Below are 27675 nucleotides of genomic sequence, written 5' to 3' on the forward strand. Positions count from 1 at the left end.
GGAGCGGATTTTAATACTTTATCATTATTTATTTTGTGATGATATTTCTTTCATATTTGTAGACAGCAAGTATGGCAACGGTATTCCATCTGTGCTCCGAAAGGTTTCGACGTATTTCTGTTCTATTCTAGGAGGTCTGAAAACCTATCAGTCTAAAGTGATTTTCCTGTCAGTAAAAACATCAACTCTACTGGTAAGTGTGAATTGACGGCAACTTGCTCTCGAGTAACCACCGTTTGAAAAAATTTCACAATTATTCTGATATGAATAAACCATGCATATTTTCATTAAAACACGGCTATATTTACGTAACATCGACATACTACGCCGAGAAAGAGGGTTACCACATTTGATCTACTATATATTTAAGGTGCGGTGTTACACTTAATTAAAAAGATACACACACTGATTATAAGGCTTTCGGAATAATTCTCTTTTGATATCTTCGCACTCCTTAGTTATTCCGTAGGACGTGTTACATCTCCTATTTTAACACTTTTACACGGTCACGTCAACTGGACTCTTTTTCGTTCCGTATTATATGTTATGTACATTGCCTCGCTGAGTTGTTTTGTCCTACTTGTCTGTTTTGCTTTGTCTATGAAAATGTGGGCGCGCGTGTGTATAAATGTGTGCGATTGTGTTTTGGTCGTGTGAGCGTTTATAGCTTACGGACTATGAAGACTGCGAATTTAGAACATGGCTTTCCCTGTTGATTATTCATCCTTCTATTTTCCCCACTTGCCCTCCACCCCCATCCCCTCCACCCATTTGTCTACCCCATGGACATATTTGCATCTTAGATATAGTTTAAACGAACGTGTTGTTAGATTTTTGAAGCAACATTGTTTTATTTTCACCGGGCTTTCTTTTCGATGGATGGCTCTCGTCATGTTTCCTGTTCTGTTTTTCTGCGAAACTTGTAAAGTTATTTTACCGTGAGGCGTATAACATATTTGTTCATTTGTTAAATGTATAAAAACATGATTCTGCGAACTATTATTTCTTAATTTACAAATGTATATATCAAAATCAAAATAGAAACATTCACTTTTATAGGGAATATTTCCGTCATTTATGCATGAGACGTTTTTGTGTCGTTGAGTATATTTTCTTATCAAGATGTACGCGTAGCAATTCTGAGAAGATACTTTTTAATGAGTGCTGAAGAAACAGCAGTGTATGTATTTGTCTGATTAGATAGTTCCTGTTTCAAGGGAAAGAAACAGGATAGTTATTGTATGACAAGCGGTGATTATAATGCACTCTGGTAAAATTGAATGAAGAGACAGAGCGCGTTGATTGGTACTACAGTATTTGATCGTGCTATTGAAGAGGAAGAGTAGATATATGTATTAAATTTATTTTTAAACGATGACTGCTGAAGCACCAATGTAAGATCAGTATATTTCGATTGAGAATATAAATTAATTGTAAAGGAAATTATCTGAACTTCAGTCGTGTATAGAGCAGTGCATTTTAGACACATTTTACAATGCCACTTTCTATAAGTAAAAGGGCTGTGCTAATCGTACTCTGTATTATTGGAGTTTACTGCTCAAAGTCAAAACGAGTTCTAGAACGGATTAAACATCTTGAATCTAGATTCAATACAGAATCAAAGTTTAGAGATGAGGATTATGCCGAAGTTATTGACAGACTAGATGAGATAGATAAAAAATTAAACGGGTCGCTTGAGAAAAGAGTAGGCTTTGTTAACTCCGATCATGGATCGGGTGATGTCAACATTGAAACAATAAACCATTTACGCAAGGATTTTACGAAAATTTGGACAGAATTTCGCGATGAGAAATATGAAACAGCAAGAATCCGCAGGGAAATTCCGAAAATTAAGCATGATTTGGAATATTATTGTACGATGAATTTAAACAAAACTGGTGAGCTCATATCACGGGTTGAAGAATCAGATGACGTGCGCAAAATCTACATGGAAATGACAGTTAATGAGATTTATGGTGTGAAGTTTGCTTTAGAAAATACAATCAGTAATACCTCGATACTTGTTGGACAGGAATTCAAAGGCACAGTAGAAGAAATTGAGGAACGTATTCAAAGAACTGTTAAAAAAGAATTGAAAATAATGGAAGATAACACAAGGCTGGAGATTGCTGACACCAAAGCAAACGTTGAAAGATTTGAAATTCTAGTGAGTCAACTATCTGCTCGTGTTGAACAATTGTTTGGATACAATTCTTGCTCAGAGGCCAAAAGTGCCGCAATATTACGATCAGGTGTCTATAAACAACGACAGGGGCTCGAGGTTTATTGTGACCAAACCACAGATGGTGGGGGTTGGCTTGTGTTCCAGAGACGGCACAATGGGGAGGTTGATTTCTATCGTGACTGGATTGCGTATAAAAACGGGTTTGGCGATCTCAATAGTGAATTTTGGCTAGGTAATGAACATTTGAGTATTCTTACATCAAGTGGAGATCATGAACTGAGAATAGATATGGAGGATTTTTACGGAAATAAGGCATTTGCTAAATACAGTAAGTTCAAGGTATATCCGGAAGAAGACAAGTACAAACTTGAGGTGAGTGGATACAGTGGAAATGCTGGAGATTCTCTTAAGTATCATAATGGAATGGCGTTCACAACGTTCGACAATGACAATGATAAATGGTCGAACGTAAACTGTGCCGAAGATCGTCATGGTGCCTGGTGGTACAAAAGCTGTGCTTACTCTAATCTCAATGGCCAGCATTTCAATGATGCTGGTAAACCAGACACGAAAGGAATCTTCTGGTACTACTTTAAACAATCCATGTACTGTTTGAAAAGTGTGGAAATGAAATTTCGTTAAACAAATGAAAGATGTAAAATTCAAACATTATTGTTCATTTTAACAACCGTGATGTTGAAATTAGAAAGACGTGTATATTTCACATTAAAGACAAATGTATATATTAAAGTTTTGCTCTTAATGGCGACGATGACTGATTAAATCTTAAAAATCAATAATATGACGAACTCTTAGACTTCTGTATCTGTTTATATTAGGAAACATTGTACCATGAATGTAAGTAAGTGTTTTCTGTGCAACTCGACTGTAAAATGTATTCAATCTGTTTTGTATAGATAAAAACGTGTGTACAAATTTATGTTTGTTGAGATAAAAGCTTGTGTACAAATATTTGTTTAAAACTGAATCATGTAGTATGCACTGAAACTCTAGCTATGGTCAGAAGGAAATTCAAGTTATATTATAAACGGAGAAAAGAAAGCGTGTGCAGTTAGAAATAAAACATCATAGGAATGATGACCAGTAAGTAGAAAATCAAATAACAATAATACATTGTGAAAAAGAACATGTTGAGAAAGAATATAGGATTCTTTACTGGATGTAGGTGCAGATGAGAATATCTGGCTTGAGGGTATCTGTTTTTGGCGATAGCAAAGTTCTGCAGAGCTACCGCGTAAACAGCCGGATATTCCAATCTGTACCTACAACCAATGAAAGTATCTTGTTCTTGCATGCCATGTTCATCAAATAACAGGAAAAATAAAATCAAACAAACAACTTTCTTAAAGCATATTTTCTCTTACAGTAGCGTGTTTACAAAGCGCGGGAATTTTACGTCACCTTTTAACGTTACCAGAATGAAAACAACATGAAAAGTTGTGTTCATTGCAGAAAATGACGTTTATTTTTTTTAATCGTAAAATATTTTATAACGAACAAAGATAACAACAATATCATATTAATACTGTACGAAATTACTACATATAATTTTGTAGTTCGTTATCCGTCATTTTCAGACGAGAGTCATCATGTTCTTACACCCCTTGGTTGTAAGATGATGTTTTCTAGCAAAAAAATAACTACAAACCTCAGTCTGGTATGCAAGAAACAATTCAAGTAACATATTACAATGCCGATTAAAAATATATCAAGTAAAAGTATAAATTGATTGCCATCTAATTATAGTAATATTTGTCACATGATTTAGCTACAACGAAAATAGTCAGGTAACGGCTTATTTGTATATAGTATGGTTGATTGTTTCGATGAATTAATTATATACTGTTGCATGAATAAATTTCATAGATAAAATGTTTGAGTTATTTTTTCCATTACATTTTTGTATTCAGTACCATACCTTAAACCTATAGTCCCCGTGCATATGCCGACAAGCTCGATAGTATCAACATACTGCCAAATTTGAATAGGCTTGTGATTGGAAATAACAAGTCAATGTCGCAATAATGAGTTTTCTCCTTCTAAATAGTTATTACTATACATCAGTGTATATGTTTGTAACTTTTGAAAACTGGATTAAAAATACTGTGATTCTATGATTCGAATACTTAAAACATTCAATATGCTGTATGTATCATTTATTTGAGCTTGAATTTAAAAGTAGACTCAAGCCGATTTCTAAGATATTTTCAACATATCAAGTATATTGGCACCTTCAACTGCAAATAATCTTGAAAAAATATTCCTGGACTTTTTGTTCCTGAAAATACAATAAGTTTTAGCATTGTCTCAATAAAGGCACGTGACCGACTGTTTTACAACTCCAGAAATTCTGCATACACTCCCAAATCAGTAGATTAAGAAAGGCCAGTGTTGTTAAGGTAGTGGAGCCATAATGACACCCGGCAATTTCCGTGACATTCCGTATTTCCGTAAGGCAAATCCTCGTTCTACGGACGAAAAGTAGCTCAACTCGCCCATTACTTTCCGTAAAAAAAAACGGAAAAACCCGGAAAATGCCGAACTCGCATATGGAGAATACATAATTTGCCGATTAAGATTACAGGTCCACTACCTTACGTGGGTTTAAATTAACATCTGGCACAGTGTGAACAGTCAAGAACTGAAAGATTGCGACTTTTTTATCCCATCAGTAATGGATGATCTTTAAAGGACATTATTCTTGTTTTGATCTCAGTGACAACATGTTCACCCACTGACAAAAGTATCAACCATCCACTGACAACAATTTCACCCACCTTCTGATAACAGTTACACTCACTGAAAAAGTTTCACTCACTGACTACAGCTTCACCAACTGACTACAGTTTCTCTCACTGACAACCGTTTCACCCACTGACAACAGGTTCGCCCACTGATAAAAGTATCAACAATCCACTTGCAACAATTTCACCCACCCACTGACTACAGTTTCACTCACTGACTACAGTTTCACTAACTGGCAACAGTTTCACCCACTGACTACAGTTTCACTCACTGACTACACTTTCACTCACTGACTACAGTTTCACTTACTCACTACAGTGTCACTCACTGGCAAAAGTTTCACTCACTGACTACAGTTTCACTTACTGGCAACAGTTTCACCCAATGACTACAGTTTCACTCACTGACTACATTTTCACTCACTGGCAACAGTTTCACCCACTGACTACACTTTCACACACTGACTACAGTTTCACTCACTGACTACAGTGTCACTCACTGGCAAAAGTTTCACTCACTGACTACAGTTTCACTTACTGGCAACAGTTTCACCCACTGACTACAGTTTCACTCACTGACTACAGTTTCACTCACTGGCAACAGTTTCACCCACTGACTACAGTTTCACTTACTGGCAACATTTTCACTCACTGACTACAGTTTTACTCATTGACTACAGTTTCACTCACTGGCAAATGTTTTAACCATCCAATTGCAAGAATTTCACCAACCCGCTGACTACAGTTTCACTCACTGACAACAGTATCATCCATCAACATGCAACAATTTCACCCACCCGCTGACTACAGTTTCACCCACTGACAACAGTTTCGCTAACTGACCGGAGTTTCACCTACTGACTACAGTTTCTTCCACTGACTACAGTTTCACTCATTGACTACAATTTCATTTTCTGGCAACAGTTTCACTCACTGACTACAGTTTCTTCCACTGACTACAGTTTCACTCAGTGACTACAGTTTCACTCACTGACTACTGTTTCATTTTCTGGCAACAGTTTTACCCACTGACTACAGTTTCTTCTACAGACTACAGTTTCACTCACTGACTACAGTTTCACTCACTGACTACAGTTCCACCCACTGACTACAGTTTCACTCACTGACTACAGGTTCATTTTCTGGCAACAGTTTCACTCACTGACAACAGGTTCGCCAACTGACAAAAATATCAACCAGCCACTTACAAATTTCACCCACCCACTGACTACAGTTTCACTCACTGACTACAGTTTCACTCACTGACAACAGTGTCTCCCACTGACAAAAGTTTTAAACACCCACTGAAAACAGTCTTATCTACACACTGACAACTGTTTCATCCACTGACAACAATTTCACCTACTGACAAAAGATTCAGCCACTGATTACAACTCTACCCTCTTGCAAAAGTTTCAACCACCCACTGACAACAGTTTCACCCATCCACTGACAACAGTTTCATCCCTCCACTGAAAACAGTTTTAATGGATGTTTTTTTTTTCTCTGGCGCAAACAATATATACGTTCAGACTTAACATAAACACAATGACAAAAATCCACTAGGAAACATTCACGGATCACCAAAAGCGAAACATTCACACAGCAAGGACAAAACAAACAAATAAATGGGAACACCACGGAGCACACCATTCTAACAGGTAAATGACAAAATCAACACTGGGGAATTCAAACCATTTAATGGCGCGGAAAACCAAACTATTAACAGTCAGCCGGTACCAAAAATACAAGACGGCAGGCCCAGATCCCGGGCCGGGCCCAAGTAGGCATGTGACCCTCCCCCCCCCACCAATCCCCCCCCCCCCCTCCCCCACTACAGTTTCACTCACTGACTACTGTTTCATTTTCTGGCAACAGTTTTACCCACTGACTACAGTTTCTTCCACAGACTACAGTTTTACTCACTGACTACAGTTTCACTCACTGACTACAGTTCCACCCACTGACTACAGTTTCACTCACTGACTACAGTTTCATTCTCTGGCAACAGTTTCACTCACTGACAACAGGTTCGCCAACTGACAAAAATATCAACCAGCCATTTACAACAATTTCACCCACCCACTGACTACAGTTTCACTCACTGACAACAGTGTCTCCCACTGACAAAAGTTTTAAACACCCTCTGAAAACAGTCTTATCTACACACTGACAACTGTTTCATCCACTGACAACAATTTCACCTACTGACAAATGTTTCAGCTACTGATTACAACTCTTCCCTGTAGAAAAATTTTCAACCACCAACTGACAACAGTTTCACCCATCCACTGACAACAGTTTCGACCACTGACAAGAGTTTCGCCACCCACTCAACTGACAACAATTTCACCTACTGACAAAAGATTCAGCCACTGATTACAACTCTACCCTCTTGCAAAAGTTTCAACCACCCACTGACAACAGTTTCACCCATCCACTGACAACAGTTTCATCCCTCCACTGAAAACAGTTTTAATGGATGTTTTTTTTTCTCTGGCGCAAACAATATATACGTTCAGATTTAACATAAACACAATGACAAAAATCCACTAGGAACCATTCACGGATCATCAAAAGCGAAACATTCACACAGCAAGGACAAAACAAACAAATAAATGGAAACGCCACGGAGCACACCATTCTAAAAGGTAAATGACAAAATCAACACTGGGGAATTCAAACCATTTAATGGCGCGCAAAACCAAACTATTAACAGTCAGCCGGTACCAAAAATACAAGACGGCAGGCCCAGATCCCGGGCCGGGCCCAAGTAGGCATGTGACCCCCCCCCCCACTCACCAACCCCCCCCCCCCCCCCCCCCCCCCCCCCGCTCCCGCCCAGCTCCCAGTTGAGTGAGGAGTTACCTGTACTGATTAAAGTTGCACCCAACTATTTGGGCAAAGGAATAATATTTTCTCAAATTTTAGTCACAAAAATGCATTAGAGGCCACCATTTTATACCTATATTTTAAAGACTTCCTGGGGGCGACCTCTGACACCCCTAACAAGAATCTAGGCCCACTCATGTACCTCCTCCTGCTCGGCACTACGCGCCCCGTCGTTGATATCCCCGTTCTTAACTGGTGCCTCCCATTCAAATATTTCTGGATCCGGGCCTGAGACAGTGTAAATAAATGTTATCCACACCAGCTGAATACCTTACATACGTAATAATAGCAAAATACATAGCATGCACACAAAAGAATGATCGCATAAATTTATAAACAGCAGTACTAAAGAACTATTTACGTTTCATGTGTAAGGAATTCAATTTGTAATGTGTAGTTCTATATACATTGTAATTTAGGAATCAGATGTTGACGTTTGGCGCCGTTAAACTAGTGAAAATTCCTAAGTAGTGGTTTTGCCACAGACCTTTCAAAGGCAGTGCCCTGCTCCTTCTGCATGCATGTTAGCCCTTATCATGCTGGACACGATTGATTATGTCCTTGCGACCAATGTAGATCATGATCAGCCTGCACATCCGTGCAGTCTGATGAAGATCTACACTGTTCGCCATTCATTCAGGATCTGTTTGGTAAGCACCCCTTTTAACAGTTAATGTTACTGTCCAAATTGAAAGATGGACAAGTTCATTATAGAAATTTAGCAGGGTAAGGGTTAGTGTCTGTTTGCTACGTCTGTATTTGTGCCGATGTATACATGTACTCAGACAACGTACACGTGCATACATTTACACGTGTCCCTATTTCCACGTATTGTGCTGCATGAGTGACTTGTCTCGTTGGATTTCTGCGCTGTTATTTTTTTTTTTATTATTATTATTTTTATTTTTTTGAAGAAACACACGGATAGTCTGTGAAAGCTCTTTGACGAGTTACACATTGGTGTAAAATAGAAGCAATTTAGCATTACTTTACAGTTTACACAAATATCTTGTGATCTTTAAAGGCACTGACCTCCGAATTTTTGGCTTAAAATAATCTTTCTTTGAAATTGAAATTATGTTATACTTCAAACATTAGAATATGAATATGTGTTTCTAAACTATAAAAAGAAATATCAAATCAAAAAGAAAAAAAGGTGCCAAAGTTGGGAATCGAACCCGGACCGTCGCGGCAATAAAAGCTTTCCACGGAGGAATACGTATTCGTTAAATGTAGATATTTATAATTCAGGCAGTCCACCTTTAGTAAAGTAGTACAAACGATGTCAAATAAAAAAAAATAAACATTTCTAATTCTCCTTTGTTTCCGTAAGATATGATCTGTAAGTAGGGGGTTATATATTTTGACTTTATATACAATTCATGCATTTGTTATAAAACCACTTGGACAATTATGATACTGATAAGTGTTGTAAGGAGAGGTCGCGTGCATAAATGTTGATTCTGCTATTTCTGTTTCAAGATGAAGTACTTTATTCGCGAGGTCCTACATCTTCGCGTAAATATTTACCATAAGCATAATCCAAATTCAAGTATTGTACCATATTTGCAAGTTCGCAAATATTTAACATCGCGAACATACTAAAAATATCAAATTTGCGAAATTTTGATCCAGCGAAAATATATGCTTTTACAGTATTGTGCTGACAAGAGAAAATATAATACGTGTTTTAGGGAACTATTCAACCACCTATATTCTTTCTATTTTTTCATCAATTTGTCATGGAATTTCCATGTAAAGTAGGAGTAGGAAGGGTGAATTTCGAGCATTAATGTTAGAATTGCGATTGCGTCTGTATCATAAAATAAGTATGACTCAATCAAACAACAACCATTCTTATACAGTGGGTGAAATTTGCATATCAAAAGAACGGCAAAAAATGAGTCCAACTTAGGTGCAGTGGATACAGTTACAACGCATTACGCTGTATCTGATTCCGTAACTATCCATTTCTAGCATATTTAATTGCACTTTTTGCGAGATATAGACTGTTATATGGTAATTTCATCATTTTGACTCCAGAAAACTGTGTCAGCTCAACGTTTAGATGTTACGCATGGCGTTGCGCCTTTTCATGTTATGGTCGCGGCGAACCAGCTTATGTTTCTTGGCTTTATCAATAGTATGCAAGTATGGATCCGTTGTAAATAAAAAGTTCTCGGAAAAAATGTTTTTATTCCACTTATTTTCAGGGCACTGCTGACAAAATTACAAAATCCTCCGGTCGCAAAATTCTGTTTCATTTCATTAACAAATATGACAAAAAGCGCAAGATACCCACCGTCATCATTTATTGGGAAAGAATTTCATGTACGTTGAATATTGTAAGAGCTCATATTCATCCAAGATAACGGTTTAATGAAAGTAGTTCTTTCGAAAAAAAGTCATTTCTCGTTTCAATGAATGATAACACTTAAACAAATGAGAAAATTATATCTATCTGAAAGTACAAATTGATATTTTTCTGCATTTTACCACATGAAATAGACTTAATTCATATACCATCGTTGTTTGTCCTTTCTAATCACAGATAATGTTGGGTACTTTAAAAGACTGATTGTAATATTTGAAAAAGTTCCATTATTATTCAGCATTAAACGCTGGGCACGATTATTTCTACCTTTGCGACAAGTGTAGATCATGATCAGCCTGCACATACGTGCAGTCTGATCGAGATCTGCATAGTTCGCCATTCAGTCAGTATCTTTTTGGTAAGCGGCCCTTTAGACAGTTAATGGCACTGTCCAAATGGAAAGATGGCCAAGTACGTTATAGTAATTTAGTTATTATTATAGATATGCATTAAAATGGTTCACAAAAGAAACAAAACACTGCAATATTAGCCAAAATATCAGGACTGTTTCCTAGTAAAACATTAATCGACGCACGTCATTATTTAGTTTGCATATATTATGTCCGAACATAAAATGCGACAGAATTTTCCAGCACAGTGTTTCGATAAAATGAATGAGTGCTATGAAAAGTCCTTGTCTCCCGCTACTGCATGTCTCCAGAGCGCCGTTCTACAAATATTTACATTCTATATATATACAACCTATTCTTATCCATTGGAAATAATGACGTTCATTTTGTATGAACAACAAAAGAAAAGGTTAAAATTACGACAACGCTGCATAGTGATAACATGCCGCTGTTTGACGACGTCCCTGTATAGACAAGGAAAACGTTCCTTAGATGACGTCGCAGTTGTTTCGTCTGATGAAGAGAATGATTTTAATGTTAAATGCAACAAAATGTGAGCAACTTAAATTATAACTTAGGTTACAAATCGAAAAGAAATATAATGTAAATATAAGAAATGAATTATTTTTAGCAGTTCATGCGAAATGAAAAGTATAATAAAAGTAATAAATAAAGATGCCTTATTGTATATCGATTGATATTTTTCGAAAACATTACTGCTCTAATATGTTAATATTTTCCATAATTAATCTACAGGTAAGCTGCATTTATGTTCATTCATAAGAAACAGTTCTATCTACCAGTATTTTACATTAATTTCACAGATTGTCGACCACGATAAGCAGACTGATCGCAAGCGAAGTCTTGACAACTTGTAATCATATTCCGTAAAGACCATTACAACAACATGTATCCGCGAAATTCTCTGGAGCACGTGACCAGAAGTCCAGGAAATCTGCTGTGACGTCATTTCCGTAAAACTTCCATACATTTTCACCATCGGTCACACCTATATACCAACTCTACGTATCTGACATCAAATAATCACATGCCAGTCATTCTCATTGGAAGTTATTAGAATTATCTACATACCCTTTTCGTATTAGTCAGGGGCGTAGATAGGGCTTTGAGAATGTGTACACAAATCATACTGAGGGGGTCAAGGGCTATGTTTGCCCGAGAAATTTTGTTTCTAGAATGTTTTTGTGCAATCTGGCGAATTTTCATAATACAACTGAGCAAATTTGAATTATCAAATACACACAAGTTTAAGAAAATATATTTATAAAATGTTGATACAGTAAAAATATTTCTGTCCATTACAAACCTTTCAAAATTCTTAAAATATAGGAGTATATAGAAAAATTACCTCTGAATTATTTTTGATGACTGTAATAAATTTCTTAGTTGATATTCATGAATGACATACTTTAAAAACATACAAAGTTCTTTAGATATTTCATAATGGCATACACAACATTCAGCACGTTGTCTCATCCAGATGAATATTTGTGCAAACTGATATTAAAATAATGTTTTGCATAACAAGGTTATAGATCGGACAGGAAAAAAATCTTATTGACCTTGATCTCCAAGTGTGACCTTGACCTTTAAACTAGGGTTCTGGGTGTTGCGCATGACACATCGTCTCATCATGGGAAACATTTATGCCAAGAAATATTGAATTCTCTTGATGGATGACAGAGTTCTGGACCGGACAGAAAAAAAAACCTATTGCCTATTGACCTTTGACCTATTGTGACTTTGACCTTTGAGCTAGCGTTCCGGGTTTTGCGCATGCCACGTTGCCTCATCATGGGGAATATTTGTGCCAAGTAATATTGAATTCTCTTGATGGATGGCAGAGTTCTTGACCGTACAAGAAAAATGCTCTCTTGACATTTGACCTCCAACTGTGACTTTGACCTTTGAGCTAGGGGTCCGGGATTTGCAAATGACACGTTGTCTTATCATAAGGGACATTTGTGCAAAGTAATATTAAAATCCCTTCATGAATATTAGAGTTATAGATCGAACAAGGAAAAAGCTCCGTTGACTTTTGACCTCCCATTGTGACCTTGACCTTTAAACCAAGGGTCAGGGATACGCGCACTACACGTCTCATCATGGGAAACATTTCTGTCAAGTAATATTAACATTCCTTCAGAGTTATGGACTGGACATGAGACCCCTTTCATGTCATGTTAATATTTGACTGCCAAGTGTGACATTGACCTTTGAACTAGGGATCTGTAGGCAGTGCATGACACATCGTCTTTATGAGGAACATTTGTGCCAAGTAATATTAAAATCCCTTCATGGATGGCTGAGTTATGGACCGGACAGGAAAGAGGCCTGCTGACATTTGAAATCCAATTGTGACCTTAACCTTTGAGCTAGGAGACCGAGTTTTCCGACACGTCGTCTCGTCATGGGGAACATTTGTGCCAAGTAATACTAAAATCCCTTCATACATGACAGAGTTATGGACCGGACACGAAATTGCGGACAGATAGACGGAAAGGCGCTATAGTCCCCGAATTTAGTTTTCAACCAGAAGGGGACTAAAAACACGTATGAAATACGGCTTCTGGAAAATTGAATGCAAACATTACATATTGTATATTATATATAAAGTACCAAGGGCAATAAATCTTGTCTCCCTTGTGTAACCTGACTGAAACTTGCAAGGCGGCATTTCCCTATAGCAGTTAATATTTTTAAATACACCAGTCCATATGAGATTTCCAACAAGCAATACAAAAGCTACATTCCTCTGCATTCGGCTCGCATAACAAAACGAATGTGAAGATGACGAGACGTCCGGCTCATCACAAGTGAACGAGCAGTATAATTTATATCATCATGTTTAATGTTATAATGAAATAAAAAGGCCTACATATTACCTAAATTTTCAGTGTGTAAATATACCACAATATACCACGGGAATGCCTTAGTTACTTAGGTTTAGCTGTATATCACAAAACAACGGGTCTTTTTAGCGAATGAACAGCATCTTGACACACAACTTATCTGTCCAATACATGTTTTACTGTTCTGTCCAATGTAGTTGGATACTTAAAATATTCTTAATGAGTTGTCCCCCTTTAAATAAGAATGTCATTTGTAAAGAAATAAACAATTGTCAAAACGATGTTTTACCTAGTTATGTAAAGCGTAAACACTAGCACGATGTTGCAAAAGAATCAAAACGAAGACATGTAACAGCTTTTTAAAAATGGTGTTTTTAAAGGCGCTGAACTGTCCAGAAGTGTGGCCCCTTCATGTAGCCCCTTTCCGGAATTCAATAAATATATGAATGTATTGACAATGGTTTTGTACAATAAAATAAATGTTTTATATGCTGTTATATTTTCATGTAAAACAATGCTTTCTTTCTATGATTTGAAGACATTCGAACTTTTTTCTCCGAAACATGGACCTATACCTTAAATAGGGAAGTGGCTAAGGATCCGGTAACTGGACCTCTAAAGGACAAGTAATCAATATATATGTAGTATCATGTACTGTGTTACAAGTGTATAACATTTTCGGTATTCACATTGATTACCAGACCTCTACATTGCCGTATACGAGTCTACTGGTCTAGAGGTCCGGTTATCGGACCCCTATCCACTGCCTTTAAATAACTGTATTTTCCTTTTATATTTCAATCTAACAGTCAATCATTAATTTACATAATGTAAATCCTGGAATTCAGTAACATTTTATAGCACTACTCATTGAAAAAGGAATTCCATATTGGCAATTTGAAAAATTGATGGAATATGGCAAAAATGTTTAAGAGGAATTGCTTGCATTTGGTATAAATTACAGTCCGCGAGAGGAAAACGCACATTACTATAATATTGTTTAGACTAGGCAATGGTGAACATACATTAGTCTTCTATTTGCATTTTACGATTGGGACCATCTGGCTGTATCATATAATTGTGGGATAATTCCTTTTCAGTGATAACGCCTGTTGCCTTTTATTCCTTTAATCAACGATAAATCTTTATACAAATCAAAGGTCAGGATCGATTTCCCGGAAGCAAAGTACACCCGAAACACAGACATATTGAGCCATGCATCGCAAAGTAGGCCCGTAACAAAAGCAAACTGTAATAATTATTATATTCTGGTGAAACAACTTGGTTTTCTACCAGCAAAAAGCATTCTTATTTGGGGTGCAAGTATCCTTAGTTAAGAGTGTACTTTTCCTACGTAGTTTTTGTGCACTGTATAAGCACAAAAAGCTCTGCAGTTATAAACAAAAACAAAGTGAGTAGATAAAAAATAAACCTTTTATTCAACAAAATACATAGTCATATAAAAATCTCTTTGGCACAATGTTTTGACAAAACTGTGTTGGTTTATGAATTTTCAACAGCACAATGTCATATGAAATTCATAACAATTAAAACATGACTAAGGTTAGTCGCCTAAACAAGGTTATACGTGGAATATAAAACAAGAGGACCATGATGGTCCTGAATCGCTCACCTCTTCCCACATGATCCAGTTTTGAGTATGACGTCGTTTTTTCTATTATTTGACATAGCGACCTAGTTTTTGAGCTCATGTGACCCAGTTTTGAACTTGACCTACATATTATCAAGATAAAAATTCTGACCAATTTTCATGAAGATGCATTGAAAAATATGGTCTCTAGAGAGGTCACAAGGTTTTTCTATTATTTGACCTATTGACCTAGTTTTTTAAAGCACGTGACCCAGTTTCAAACTTGACCTAGATATCATCAAGGTGAACATTCTGACCAATTTTCATGAAGATCCATTCAAGGGTATGGCCTCTAGAGAGGTCACAAGGTTTTTCTATTTCAAGACCTACTGACCTAGTTTTTGATCGCAGTTGACCCAGTTTCAAACTTGACCTAGATATCATCCAGATAAACATTCAGACCAACTTTCATACAGATCCCATGAAAAATATGGCCTCTAGAGAGGTCACAACGTTTTTTCATTATTTGACCTACTGACCTACTTTTTGACGGCACGTGACCCACTTTCGAACTTGACCTAGATATCATCAAGATGAACATTCTGACCAATTTTTATGGAGATCCATTCACAAGTATGGCCTCTAGAGAGGTCACAAGGTTTTTCTATTTTTAGACCTACTGACCTAGTTTTTGACCGCACATGACCCTGTTTCGAACTTGACCTAGATATCATCGAGATGAACATTCAGACCAACTTTCATGAAGATCCATTGAAAAATATGGCCTTTAGAGAGGTCACAAGGTTTTTCTATTATTTGACCTACTGACCTAGTTTTTGAAGGCACGTGACCCACTTTCAAACTTGACCTAGATATCATCAAGATGAACATTCAGACCAACTTTCATACAGATCCCATGGAAAATATGGCCTCTAGAGAGGTCACAACGTTTTTTCTATTATTTGACCTAATGACCTAGTTTTTGACGGCACGTGACCCGCTTTCGAACTTTACTTAGATATCATCAAGTTGAACATTCTGACCAATTTTCATGAAGATTTCATAAAATATATGGCCTCTAGAGAGGTCACAAGGTTTTTCTATTTTTAGACCTACTGACCTAGTTTTTGACCGCACGTGACCCAGTTTCGAACTTGACCTAGATATCATCAAGATGAACATTCAGACCAACTTTCATACAGACCCCATGAAAAATATGGCCTTTAGAGAGGTCACAAGGTTTTTCTATTATTTGACCTACTGACCTAGTATTTGATGGCACGTGACCCAGTTTCGAACTTGACCTAGATATCATCAAGGTGAACGTTCTGACCAATTTTCATGAAGATCTTGTGAAATATATGGCCTCTAGAAAGGTCACAAGGTTTTTCTATTTTAGACCTACTGACCTAGTTTTTGACCGCACGTGACCCAGTTTCGAACTTGACCTAGATATCATCAAGATGAACATTCAGACCAACTTTCATACAGATCCCATGAAAAATATGGCCTTTAGAGAGGTCACAAGTTTTTCTATTATTTGACCTACTGACCTAGTTTTTGATGGCACGTGACCCAGTTTCGAACTTGACCTAGATATCATCAAGATGAACGTTCTGACCAATTTTCATGAAGATCTTTTGAAATATATGGCCACTAGAGAGGTCAAAAGGTTTTTCTATTTTTAGACCTACTGACCTAGTTTTTGAAGGCACGTGACCCAGTTTCGAACTTGACCTAGATATCATCAAGGTGAACATTCTGACCAATTTTCATGAAGATCCATTGAAAATTATGGCCTCTAGAGAGGTCACAAGGTTTTTCTATTTTTAGACCTACTGACCTAGTTTTTGATGGCACGTGACCCAGTTTCGAACTTGACCTAGAATTTACCAAGATGAACATTCTAACCCATTTTCATAAAGATCCCATGAAAAATGTGACCTCTTGAGATGTCACAAGCAAAAGTTTACGCACGGACACACGTACGCACGGACGACGGACGCTGCGCGATCACAAAAGCTCACCTTGTCACTTTGTGACAGGTGAGCTAAAAATCCCAATTAATATGAAAATTATCTCTAATACTTATACTATGAATAACCAATGGTATGGACATTTAAGATAAATTTGGCCATATAGTCTCATGAATAATATTTTTACATGTAACAGTGCAATGAAATTGGACGTTTACTATTACTATTGGAACTTGATTGGAAGTTTTCTGCATATCTGATTATGTTAGGGATTTTTTTGTAGATGAACAATTCCTAAATGCACAGATTCATTTAATGTTTTCTTTTTGTTGCAATTACTAATGAAATAACTTTCTAAATTTTGAAAAACAAGAGCTGTCTCCATAGGATGACACATGCCCCCGATGGCACTTTGAATGAATAGTTATGGCCGATGTTAGAGTTTAGGACCTTTGACCTACGGACCTGGGTCTTGCGCGCGACACATCGTCTTACTGTGCCACACATTCATGCGTAGTTATTTTAAAATCCATGCATGAATGACAAAGATATGGACCGGACACGCCCATCATTGCACTATCATGAAATATAACCTTTAACGTCTAAGTGTGACCTTGACTTTTGAGCTACGGACCTGGGTCTTGCGCGCGACACGTCGTCTTACTGTGGTACACATTCATGCCCAATAATTTTAAAATCCATGCATGAATGACAAAGATATGGACTGGACACGCCCATCAATGCACTATCATGAAATATGACCTTTAAGTGTGACCTTGACCTTTGAGCTATGGACCTGGGTCTTGCGCGTGACACGTCGTCTTACTGTGGTACACATTCATGCCAAGTTATTTGAAAATCCATCCATGGATGACAAAGATATGGACCGGACACGAAAATTGCGGACAGACCGACAGACGGTTCAAAAACTATATGCCTCCCTTCGGGGGCATAAAAAGACAAGAAGCTGATTTCAATAAACGCTTGATGCCCCCGGTGGCATCATTGTCGATACAAAGCAATGTAAGTCCAAAACGAGGTCAAGTTCAAGGTCAAACAGAGGTCAGGTGATGTCTGAAGATGAGGAATGGTCACAGGTTACATCTGCATTAGTATCAATTGATTCTTGTAAGGGGTATTGATGCTAGATGAAACGGTCCCATTTGGTTAACCAAGAGATGGCCCATATAAAGCAACCTAAGTCCAAAATGAGGTCAAAGTCAAGGTCAAACTGAAGTCAGGTGATGTCTAAAGATGAGGAAAGGTCACAGGTTACATCTGCATTAGTATCAAGGCATTCTAGTAAGGGGTATTGATGCTAGACGAAACGGTCCCATTTGGTTAACCTCGTACGGACGAACGACGAACGAACGAACGAACGGACGGACAGGACAATCACTATATGCCTCCCGCATCAGTAGATGTCAGGGGCATAAAAATCTGGAGGCATTCAAGGAAGCTTAAACTGGTACCCTTCCTTTCTAGCTCTCTCTAACAACTTTCTTGATTCAAGGATAAAGGTAGAATAATTTATTCTAGGGTATTTTAGCACTAATTCTTCTATTGTTTCTATGGTAACTCTGTCACAACGAATAAGACCAAAGTAGTCCAAATGCTTGCAAGCAAGGGAAATCACTCTTACACCACGATCTGTTACTGCTTGGCACCAGCCAACATCAAGAGCTTCTAGTGTTGGACGATACTCAGCAATATCCTCAAGTCCTGAAAAGAAACAATAACAAAGTTTAAAGTCATCAATCTAAAAGCGATTCTAATAAATGGAGTGTCAAAATTCCAAATGGCATTACACCTGGCATTACAATTTATACAATCGAAAGGTTGAGACTTAAAAACAAGTAGTTTAGTTAAGTTTATACTAGTTTGTCATGGCTATAGTCTGCTTCCTGGAAAACCCAGTACTAGTGTAATATGAGAAGGCAATGGTCCTGACCTCAGTAGGGCTCGAACCCACGACCCCTGGGTGACTAGCCAACACCTTAACCACTAGACCACCTACAGTGCTGTATACACGTAACGGATGAATTTTTATAGACATCTGCCACAGCTAAATTCATCATGTTGCTATTACATGAAGGGACATACAGTTTTTCCCTGCAAAGCTTGGTTTAACAAGTGTATTACACATCAATATGTCAACATAAAAATTAAATTGTAAGATTTTTATATCTGATTTGGGTTTCACAGCCCCACAAACACAGCATATAGATCAGTACTTTTTCTTTAGCATCAAAAGAAATAAGTGCTTGTAGCACACGAACCCCTCCCCACCCCACCTTCGTGTATTCATCTGGTCATGATCAACCTCCCTATTAATTTTTGTGATCCTAGGCCAAAGCCTTCTCAAGTCATCGTCCAGAAACGTTAACTGTTCTGTGTCACATTTTGACCTTCTACTAAAATCAATACTTGTCATCTGTAGGCCATGATCAACCTCCCTATTAAGTTACATGAGCCTTAGCCCAAGCGTTCTCAAGCTATCGTTCGGAAAAATTTAACTTTTCCCAGTCGCTCTGACCTTGACATTTGACCTACTGATCTCAAAACCAAAGGAGTCATTAGCTGGCCCACTTAGCTCAGTAGGGAGAGCTTTGGTCCACGGATCGCCGGATCGCGAGTTCAATCCTCGGGCGGGGCGTATGTTCTCTGTGACGATTTGATAAAAGACATTGTGTCTGAAATCATTCGTACCCCACCTCTGATAATTCATGTGGGGAAGTTGGCAGTTACTTGCGGAGAACAGGTTTGTACTGGTACAGAATCCAGGAACACTGGTTAGGTTAACTGCCCGCCGTTACATGACTGAAATACTGTTGAAAAACGGCGTTAAACCCAAAACAAACAAACAAACATGATCAACCTCCCTATTAATTTTCGTGATCCTAAACCCAAGCATTTTCAAGTCATTATCCAGAAATATTAACTGTTATAGGTCACTGTGACCTTGAACTTTGACCTACTGATCTCAAAATCAATATTTATATATAAGTCATCTGCAGGTCATGACCAACCTCCCTGTTAAGTTTCGTGATCCTAAGACTAAGCGTTCTCAAATTACCGTCCAGAAACAGTTTAACTGTTCAAGCTCATTGTGACCTTGACCTTTGGCCTACTGATCTCAAAATTAATAGGGTTCATCTGTTAGATATGATCAACTTCCCTACCAAATTTCAGGATGGAGTTATGTTTCTGATGGTGAACAAGAGTTGCAAGTTTCAAGAAAAGTTGACCTAAATGCACACAATACTTAACTAAGAAATCTTAAATTTTCCAAGTCCAAAGGGGGCCATAATTCTTGCAAAAAGCAATTTGGAGTTACGTTTCTTTCTGTAAAGAGTCGGCTATTGGTGGTGAACCAGTTCTGCAAGTTTAAAAGCAAGTGCTTTGATAGTTTAAGAGAAAAGCTGACATATACATAAAACATAAGCAGGCAACGCCAACACCGATGCCAATCAAGTGATGACAATAAACAAGAGGACCATGATGGTCCTGAATCGCTCACCTGTCCCCACATGACCCAGTTTTGAACTGAGTATGATGTCATTTTTTCTATTATTTGACATAGTGACCTAATTTTTGAGCTCATGTGACCCAATTTTGAACTTGACCTAGATATTATCAAGATGAAAATTCTGACCAATTTTCATGAAGATCCATTGAAAAATATGGCCTCTAGAGAGGTCACAAGGTTTTTATATTATTTGACCCAATGACCTAGTTTTTGAAGGCACGTGACCCAGTTTTGAACCTGACCTACATATCATCAAGGTGATCATTCTCACCAATTTTCATGAAGATCTCATGAAAAATATGGCCTCAAGAGAGGTCACAAGGTTTTTTCTATTTTTACACCTACTGACCTAGTTTTTGACCACATGTGACCCAGTTTCGAACTTTACCTAGATATCATAAAGGTGAACATTCAGATCAATTTTCATGAAAATCCATTGAAAAATGTTGCCTCTAGAGATGTCAAAAGGTTTTTCTATTTTTAGGCCTACTGACCTAGTTTTTGACCGCAGTTGACCCAGTTTCAAACCTGACTTAGATATCATAAAGATGAACATTCAAACCAAAATTCATACAGATCGCATGAAAAATATGGCCCCTAGAGTGGTCACAAGGTTTTTTTATTATTTAACCTACTGACCTAGTTATTGATGGCACGTGACACGGTTTCAGACTTGACTTAGATATTATCAAGATTAACATTCTGACCAATTTTAATGAAGATCCATTCAAAAGTATGGCCTCTAGCGAGGTCACAAGGTTTTTCTATTTTTTAACCTACTGACCTAGTTTTCAAACGCAGTGGACCCAGTTTCGAAACTGACCTATATATCATCAAGATGAACATTCAGACCAACTTTCATACAGATCCCATGCAAAATATGGCCTCTAGAGAGTTCACAAGGTTTTTTTAAAATTTATTTGACCTAATGACCTAGTTATTGACGGAATGTGACCCAGTTTCAAACTTGACCTAGATATCATCAAGGTGAACATTCTGACCAGTTTTCATGAAGATCCATTCAAAAGTATGGCCTCTAGAGAGGTCACAAGGTTTTTCTATTTGTAAACCTACTGACCTAGTTTTTGACTGCAGTTGACCCAGTTTCTAATTTGACCTATATATCATCAGAGAATTGCTGACATATACATAAAACATAACCAGGCAACGCCAACGCCGATGCCGATAAAGTGATGACAATAAACAAGAGGACCATGATGGTCCTGAATCGCTTACCTGTCCCCACATGACCCAGTTTTGAACTGAGTATGATGTCATTTTTTCTATTATTTGACATAGTGACCTAATTTTTGAGCTCATGTGACCCAATTTTGAACTTGACCTAGATATTATCAAGATAAAAATTCTGACCAATTTTCATGAAGATCCATTGAAAAATATGGCCTCTAGAGAGGTCACAAGGTTTTTTTTTATTATTTGACCTACTGACCTAGTTTTTGACGGCACGTGACCCAGTTTCAAACTTGACCTAGATATTATCAAGGTGAACATTCTAACTTTCATGAAGATCCATTGAAAAGTATGGCCTCTAGAGAGGTCACAAGGTTTTTCTATATTTAGACCTACTGACCTAGTTTTTGAAGGCACGTGACCCAGTTTCAAACTTGACCTAGATATCATCAAGATGAACATTCAGACCAACATTCATAAAGATCCCGTGAAAAAAGTGACCTCACAAGCAAAGGTTTACGGACGGACGGACGACGGATGCTGCGTGATCACAAAAGCTCACCTTGTCACTTTGTGACATGTGAGCTAATAAAACAAGAGGGTCATGATGACCCTGAATCGCTCACCTGAGTAATATGAGCCACATGTTTAAAATGGCAAACTGATGCTAAAATATTAGAAAGTAGGTCAGTAGGTCACATTCATGGTCACTGAGAGTCAGTTTTAAGATTGGTGTGAAAAACTGTACATGTCAAATATTAAAAGCCTATGACATGCAGTTTCTGGCAAGAAGATTTTTAAAGTTTTTTCCTATACATGTCTATGTAAAATTTGAGACCCCCCAGGGCAGGGCCTCTTTTCACCCCAGGGGCATAATATGAACAATTTTGGTAGAAGACTACAAGGCAATGCTACATACCAAATATCAAAAGCCTAGGTCTTGTGGTTTTAGAGAAGAAGATTTTTAAAGTTTTTTCTTATATAAGTCCATGTAAAACTTGTGACCCCCGGGGCAGGGCCTCTTTACACCCAAGGGGCACAATTTGAACAATCTTATTAGAGGACCATTAGATGATGTTACATGCCAAAAATAAAGGCTCTAGGCTTTTTAAGGTTTTCCTTTCGGTTGCCATGGCATCCAGAGTTCTGCTTTGGCTCAGGTAAGCTAAAAATCTGATAAGCTAAAATGACCTCCCCTTTAGTTCGAGCTATTTTTTGGATCCCCTTTATTTTGGCTACCGGAATCCTAAGGCCGCACACTGTTGCTATTTCCTGCTTATAAGGGTGCGTTTGTGTGCTTGCGAGTCTAAAGCGGTGTCCTATTGTGTTCTTGTATCTGACTTGTCTGTTTTTTATGTTAGTTAGTTGGGTGTGGTTGTGTGTTTATCTCTGGTACATGAATGTCTGAGCTATTGTGGTTTACATTGTAGTGTATCTGTGATTAAGGAACGTAGTATTTCATTTGTATATTCATCCTTGTTCTACTTTCCCCTTTAACTTCCTTCCACAACCACCACCCCAATCCCCCTTTTTACCCCTTAACACTTCCTCTCCCTCTGTACTTGGCATAAATTTATATATATTTGTTAGATTTTTGAAGCAACCCGTCTGTAATATTTTTCCACTACGGTTTCTTTTTCTTGTGGACCTACATTGCAAATGCGTGGCTCTGAGGCTGTGTTTTTTGTGCTGTGTGCTTCTGAGAAACTGCTCTTTCCTATTATCTTTTTTAAAACTCATCTTTATCTGAGAGGCTGCAAGATGTTTCAACAATGATCTACAATACCTAACTTTATCCGAGAGGCCGCACGATGTTTCAACAATGATCTACAAGACCTAACTTTATCTGAGAGGCTGCAAGATGTTTCAACAATGATCTACAATACCTAACTTTATCCGAGAGGCCGCAAGATGTTTCAACAATGATCTACAATACCTAACTTTATCTGAGAGGCAGCAAGATGTTTCAACACTGACCTACAACACCTAACTTTATCTGAGAGGCTGCAGGATGTTTCAACAATGATCTACAACACTTACCTTTATCTGAGAGGCTGCAGGATGTTTCAACAATGATCTGCACTACTCACCTTTATCTGAGAGGCTGCAGGATGTTTCAACAACGATCTACAACACTTACCTTTATCTGAGAGGCTGCAGGATGTTTCAATAATGATCTACAACACTTACCTTTATCTGAGAGGCTGCAGGATGTTTCAATAATGATCTGCACTACTCACCTTTATCTGAGATACTACAGGACACACAATAAAGCCTTTTCAACATTGGAAGGTTCTTAGCCAGCTGAGCAATGCACCAATCATCCATCATTGTGTTAAGGGAGACATTTATACACTGTAGATTTTTACAGAACTTTGACAGGTACACAACAGAATCTGAGGTCAAACGAGGTAAATTAGACAGGTCTAGATTGGTCAGTTTCGACAACTGAAATAGAAAACATGGAGTACAAAATTAGTACATGTACATTCCCTTTAAAAGGTAAAACTGGCCATGGCTTTATCAGCCTAGGTATTTTTTTTCTTTTTCTTGTGAATATCATTTCATATCCAAAAGTTAATAACTGTATGACAGATTTTCAATGCTTCAGTGATTTCATAGGCCCCATCTAACGGTATCCCCATGGTATAGTATTATATAGTAAGAAAAGAACTATATATTAAATGCTATACCATAAGGATACCGTTAGATGGGGCCTGTGAGTGATTTCACAAATACAGACTCTTGAAGATAGTTTACCCAAATTTCTAGCAAATTTCATATTTCAATTAGATATTTACTTTAAATGTAGAAAATCCTCATGAAATAGATTTAACTTAAAATCTCATTTATTTTCTGTTCAAAAGCTTAGTCAACAAATTCAGGTCGCCATGAAATAGCCACCCAAAACGTGACATCAATTGACAGTAACTTGACAGCTTTTCTGCATGTAGAGAGGTGCTCTTACAGATATCCAATAGTCATCGGTCACTAAAATATTCCGTCTATATGTATTTTCTTCAAATGTAGAAAATCCCCATCAAAATTAATATATTAAACTTGACTAAATATATAAATTAATTGTGTATGTAGTGCTACTTTCATAATGAATTCTCAAGCAGTAAGAGTCAATTGTTTAAATAAACAGTCAGATTTATAGTGGAAGTACACACTTATACTACATGTATACAGCATGTACATGTACTATTTTTAACTCGATGCATAATACTGTTCATGGTGGACTATTTTTCATAGATTTCATGTCCACCCCTATTTCACAAAAAAAGTAAAGTAATCACTCAGTTAAGTCTGTTGTTTTTTTTTAATTCTGTTACTGCTAAAGTTATTTAATGTTGATTTCATTTCTATAACAATGCACTTATAGCTAAAGTATACTACAGTTAATGGTATTTGTCTGTAGTACTGTTTTCCGTCACGCAAATATGATATTTATATTTAAGCACCATATAACAAACAAGTATTTGTTTAAGTATATTTCTCATTTCTATACATCACTTTCTGTAAAATCAGAATTATCGTTTCTTGATCTATAACACAGTCATATTTGGTTCTGATATAGATGAAAATGTCAACAGTAAAGAGGCATAAAGGGCAAACACAAGCATTTGAAATAACAGGCTTATCTTAGCAATTACTTAAGTTTTTTTGTGAAACTGGGGCCAGTCAACAAAAGTAAACCTCAACATTCAGACAAAGTTCCATTACTTATCTTCTAAAATTAAAAAGAAAAATATAGAACCTATCAACAATTTTGTTTTATTGGGTTTAATGTCACACTGACTCAATTATTGGTCATATGGTGACTTTTCAGCTTTTACGTTTGAGAAAGACCCCAGGTGCTCCTCCGTGCATTATTTCATCCGATTCGTGGCACCTGGGTAGAACCATCCACCTCCCATAAGCCGGCTGAATGGCTTACACAAATGAAGAGTTCACGCCCAAAGCAAGGCTCAAACCCACATCGATGAGTAGCAAGTGATTCAAAGTCAGTGACCTTAACCACTCGGCCAAAGAGACCCCCATACATCAATAAGTTAGAATGATTTCACAGTTATGTTTTTTTTACAAAGTTATCATACATGATGTTGGCATAACTCAAAAAGTGTAAAATACATGATTAACAATAAGTTAGAATAATTTCAGTTATTTTTTTTTTTACTAAGTTATCATACATGATGGTGGTGTAACTCGAAAGTGTAAAATACATGTACATGATTAACAAGACAGCAGGAGTACTTCCCCTTTCAACAACAACATTTTGTCTTTACTTTCATAAGGGTGATTACCACTTCACTAAAATTATCGATAAAACCTTTGCTAAATTTAGCCAGAATGTATCTAATCAATTATTTGTTTATAACATAATGCATTTACAACACTTTAACCCAACTAAATATTAAAATTTTATGCAAACAAGACGCAAATTACTTTATCTTTGGAAAGTAAAGTCATACAGAACCATTTCAATGAAAGAATGACAAACACAATCTAAATAGGCATGTCAGTATTTACTGAGAAAACTATGCAGATTACGTCTTTCCAACCTGACCCCATTTTGTCTTTCTAACTGAAACTGTACATTACTGTGCAACACATGGACAAAGGAAACCACACGAAACAGATAAATACCTCGTAGTTATTTTCAAATATAGGTAATATTCATTGAAAACGTGTTAGAATCAAAATAACATATCTCATTGATTTTCTCTTGAATAAAATCATTATTTGTCATCCAAATGTGTATCAGTATACTCCCTCATGATATAAGTCCTTTGCATCTGAACACAAAACAATGATTTTATTAAAGAAATAATATATCTCATTTAGTGATTTGTCGCTGAATAAACCAATGTTTGGAGTTCTGATGCGAAGGAATTATATCACGAGGGCACAGCCCTCGTGATATGATAATATGCATCTGAATGACAAACAATGATTTTATTCAAGAACAAATCACTAAATGAGGTATACTATTTCCATTCTAACATGTTACCTATGACTTTAAAGTATATTCTTGACTGCATTCATTAAATATTGGCCCGTTTTCAATCGGTTTCTTTTCCAGCGCGCAGCTATGCTGTTTGACGCTATGACGTAGTAATTGTGATGCCAGAACAGTGAATTGCTGTATAATAATTCACTGTTTTCAGCCTTCTTTGTTTAAGAGGAAAATGAACTGGATCGTGTTAGAAAATGAACTGGATCATGTTAGAATTAAGGACAAAGCACTGTTAAGTATATATTATTTCTAGAAAACTGTCTTCACCTTCTTCCTGGAGAATCAATGATATTCGTGGTGCACATTTTTCCGAGGTTGCCACGGTTACCTTAATTCACTTGAATCTCAAGGAACAAATAAGCTTCTCCGTAATGTTATCTTCGAAATTTGACATCAACGAATTTACACCCAATGACCAAAACCACGAAAACTATGTTGTTATAACTTTAAAGGCACGAACCTCCAGATTGTACGACAACAAATAAAAAGAAAATGTTTAGATATCAGAAAACTATTGCTATTTTAAGACGGATTTGAAACTTAGTTACTGACAGATAATATGTTAAGTAAACCCATAAGAATTAGTTATTTTCACTAATTTTCCATTCAAAATTGAAAAGTGTTTGTAACAGTGTACTGGAAGTAAACAGCTTTCACTATAAAGCTTTAAAACACCATAAACTAGAGCTATCACTAAAGGTGATGAATGTACCCCCCGCATGCACTGACACAGTACATTGTAATTTGACGCACACAAGATTGCATAATTATGTGGACTGTATGTATAGACTGTATGTATACAGTATAGTAACAAAAAACAAAGTCCCATAACTATGCAGAATATTTATCTAAAAGAATGTAACATGCACCATGCACAACTACGGTTGGTACTGATCACTTGTGTGAAGTTTCATTAAATTGTGTGTAAG

General features: G+C 37.0%; 2 protein-coding genes across 2 annotated transcripts in view; one reads left to right on the top strand and one right to left on the bottom strand.

The window, feature by feature from the left end:
* The first annotated feature begins 1153 nt into the window (after nt 1-1153).
* On the top strand, nt 1154-4078 carry LOC123542327 (fibrinogen-like protein 1). The gene has a single exon (XM_045328133.2). It carries the CDS (start codon nt 1496-1498, stop codon nt 2825-2827), a length of 1332 nt encoding a protein of 443 aa, XP_045184068.2. The 5' UTR covers nt 1154-1495; the 3' UTR covers nt 2828-4078.
* A 10777-nt stretch (nt 4079-14855) lies between these two features.
* Nucleotides 14856-27675, bottom strand: part of LOC123542197 (uncharacterized) — a 44662-nt gene continuing 31842 nt past the window's right edge. The window contains exons 7-8 of the mRNA XM_053531520.1: nt 23967-24174; nt 14856-18728 (exon numbers count right to left, since the gene is read on the bottom strand). Coding sequence (XP_053387495.1) covers nt 18457-18728; nt 23967-24174 — 480 coding nt within the window. The 3' untranslated portion in view covers nt 14856-18456. The remainder of the gene's footprint in view (nt 18729-23966; nt 24175-27675) is intronic.

Source organism: Mercenaria mercenaria, chromosome 19, assembly GCF_021730395.1.
Source record: "Mercenaria mercenaria strain notata chromosome 19, MADL_Memer_1, whole genome shotgun sequence".
NCBI classification, from domain to species: domain Eukaryota; kingdom Metazoa; phylum Mollusca; class Bivalvia; order Venerida; family Veneridae; genus Mercenaria; species Mercenaria mercenaria.

Excerpts from the sequence above, each read along its gene's own strand:
- LOC123542327 (XM_045328133.2), top strand. The coding sequence starts at position 1,496 with ATGCCACTTTCTATAAGTAAAAGGGCTGTGCTAATCGTACTCTGTATT.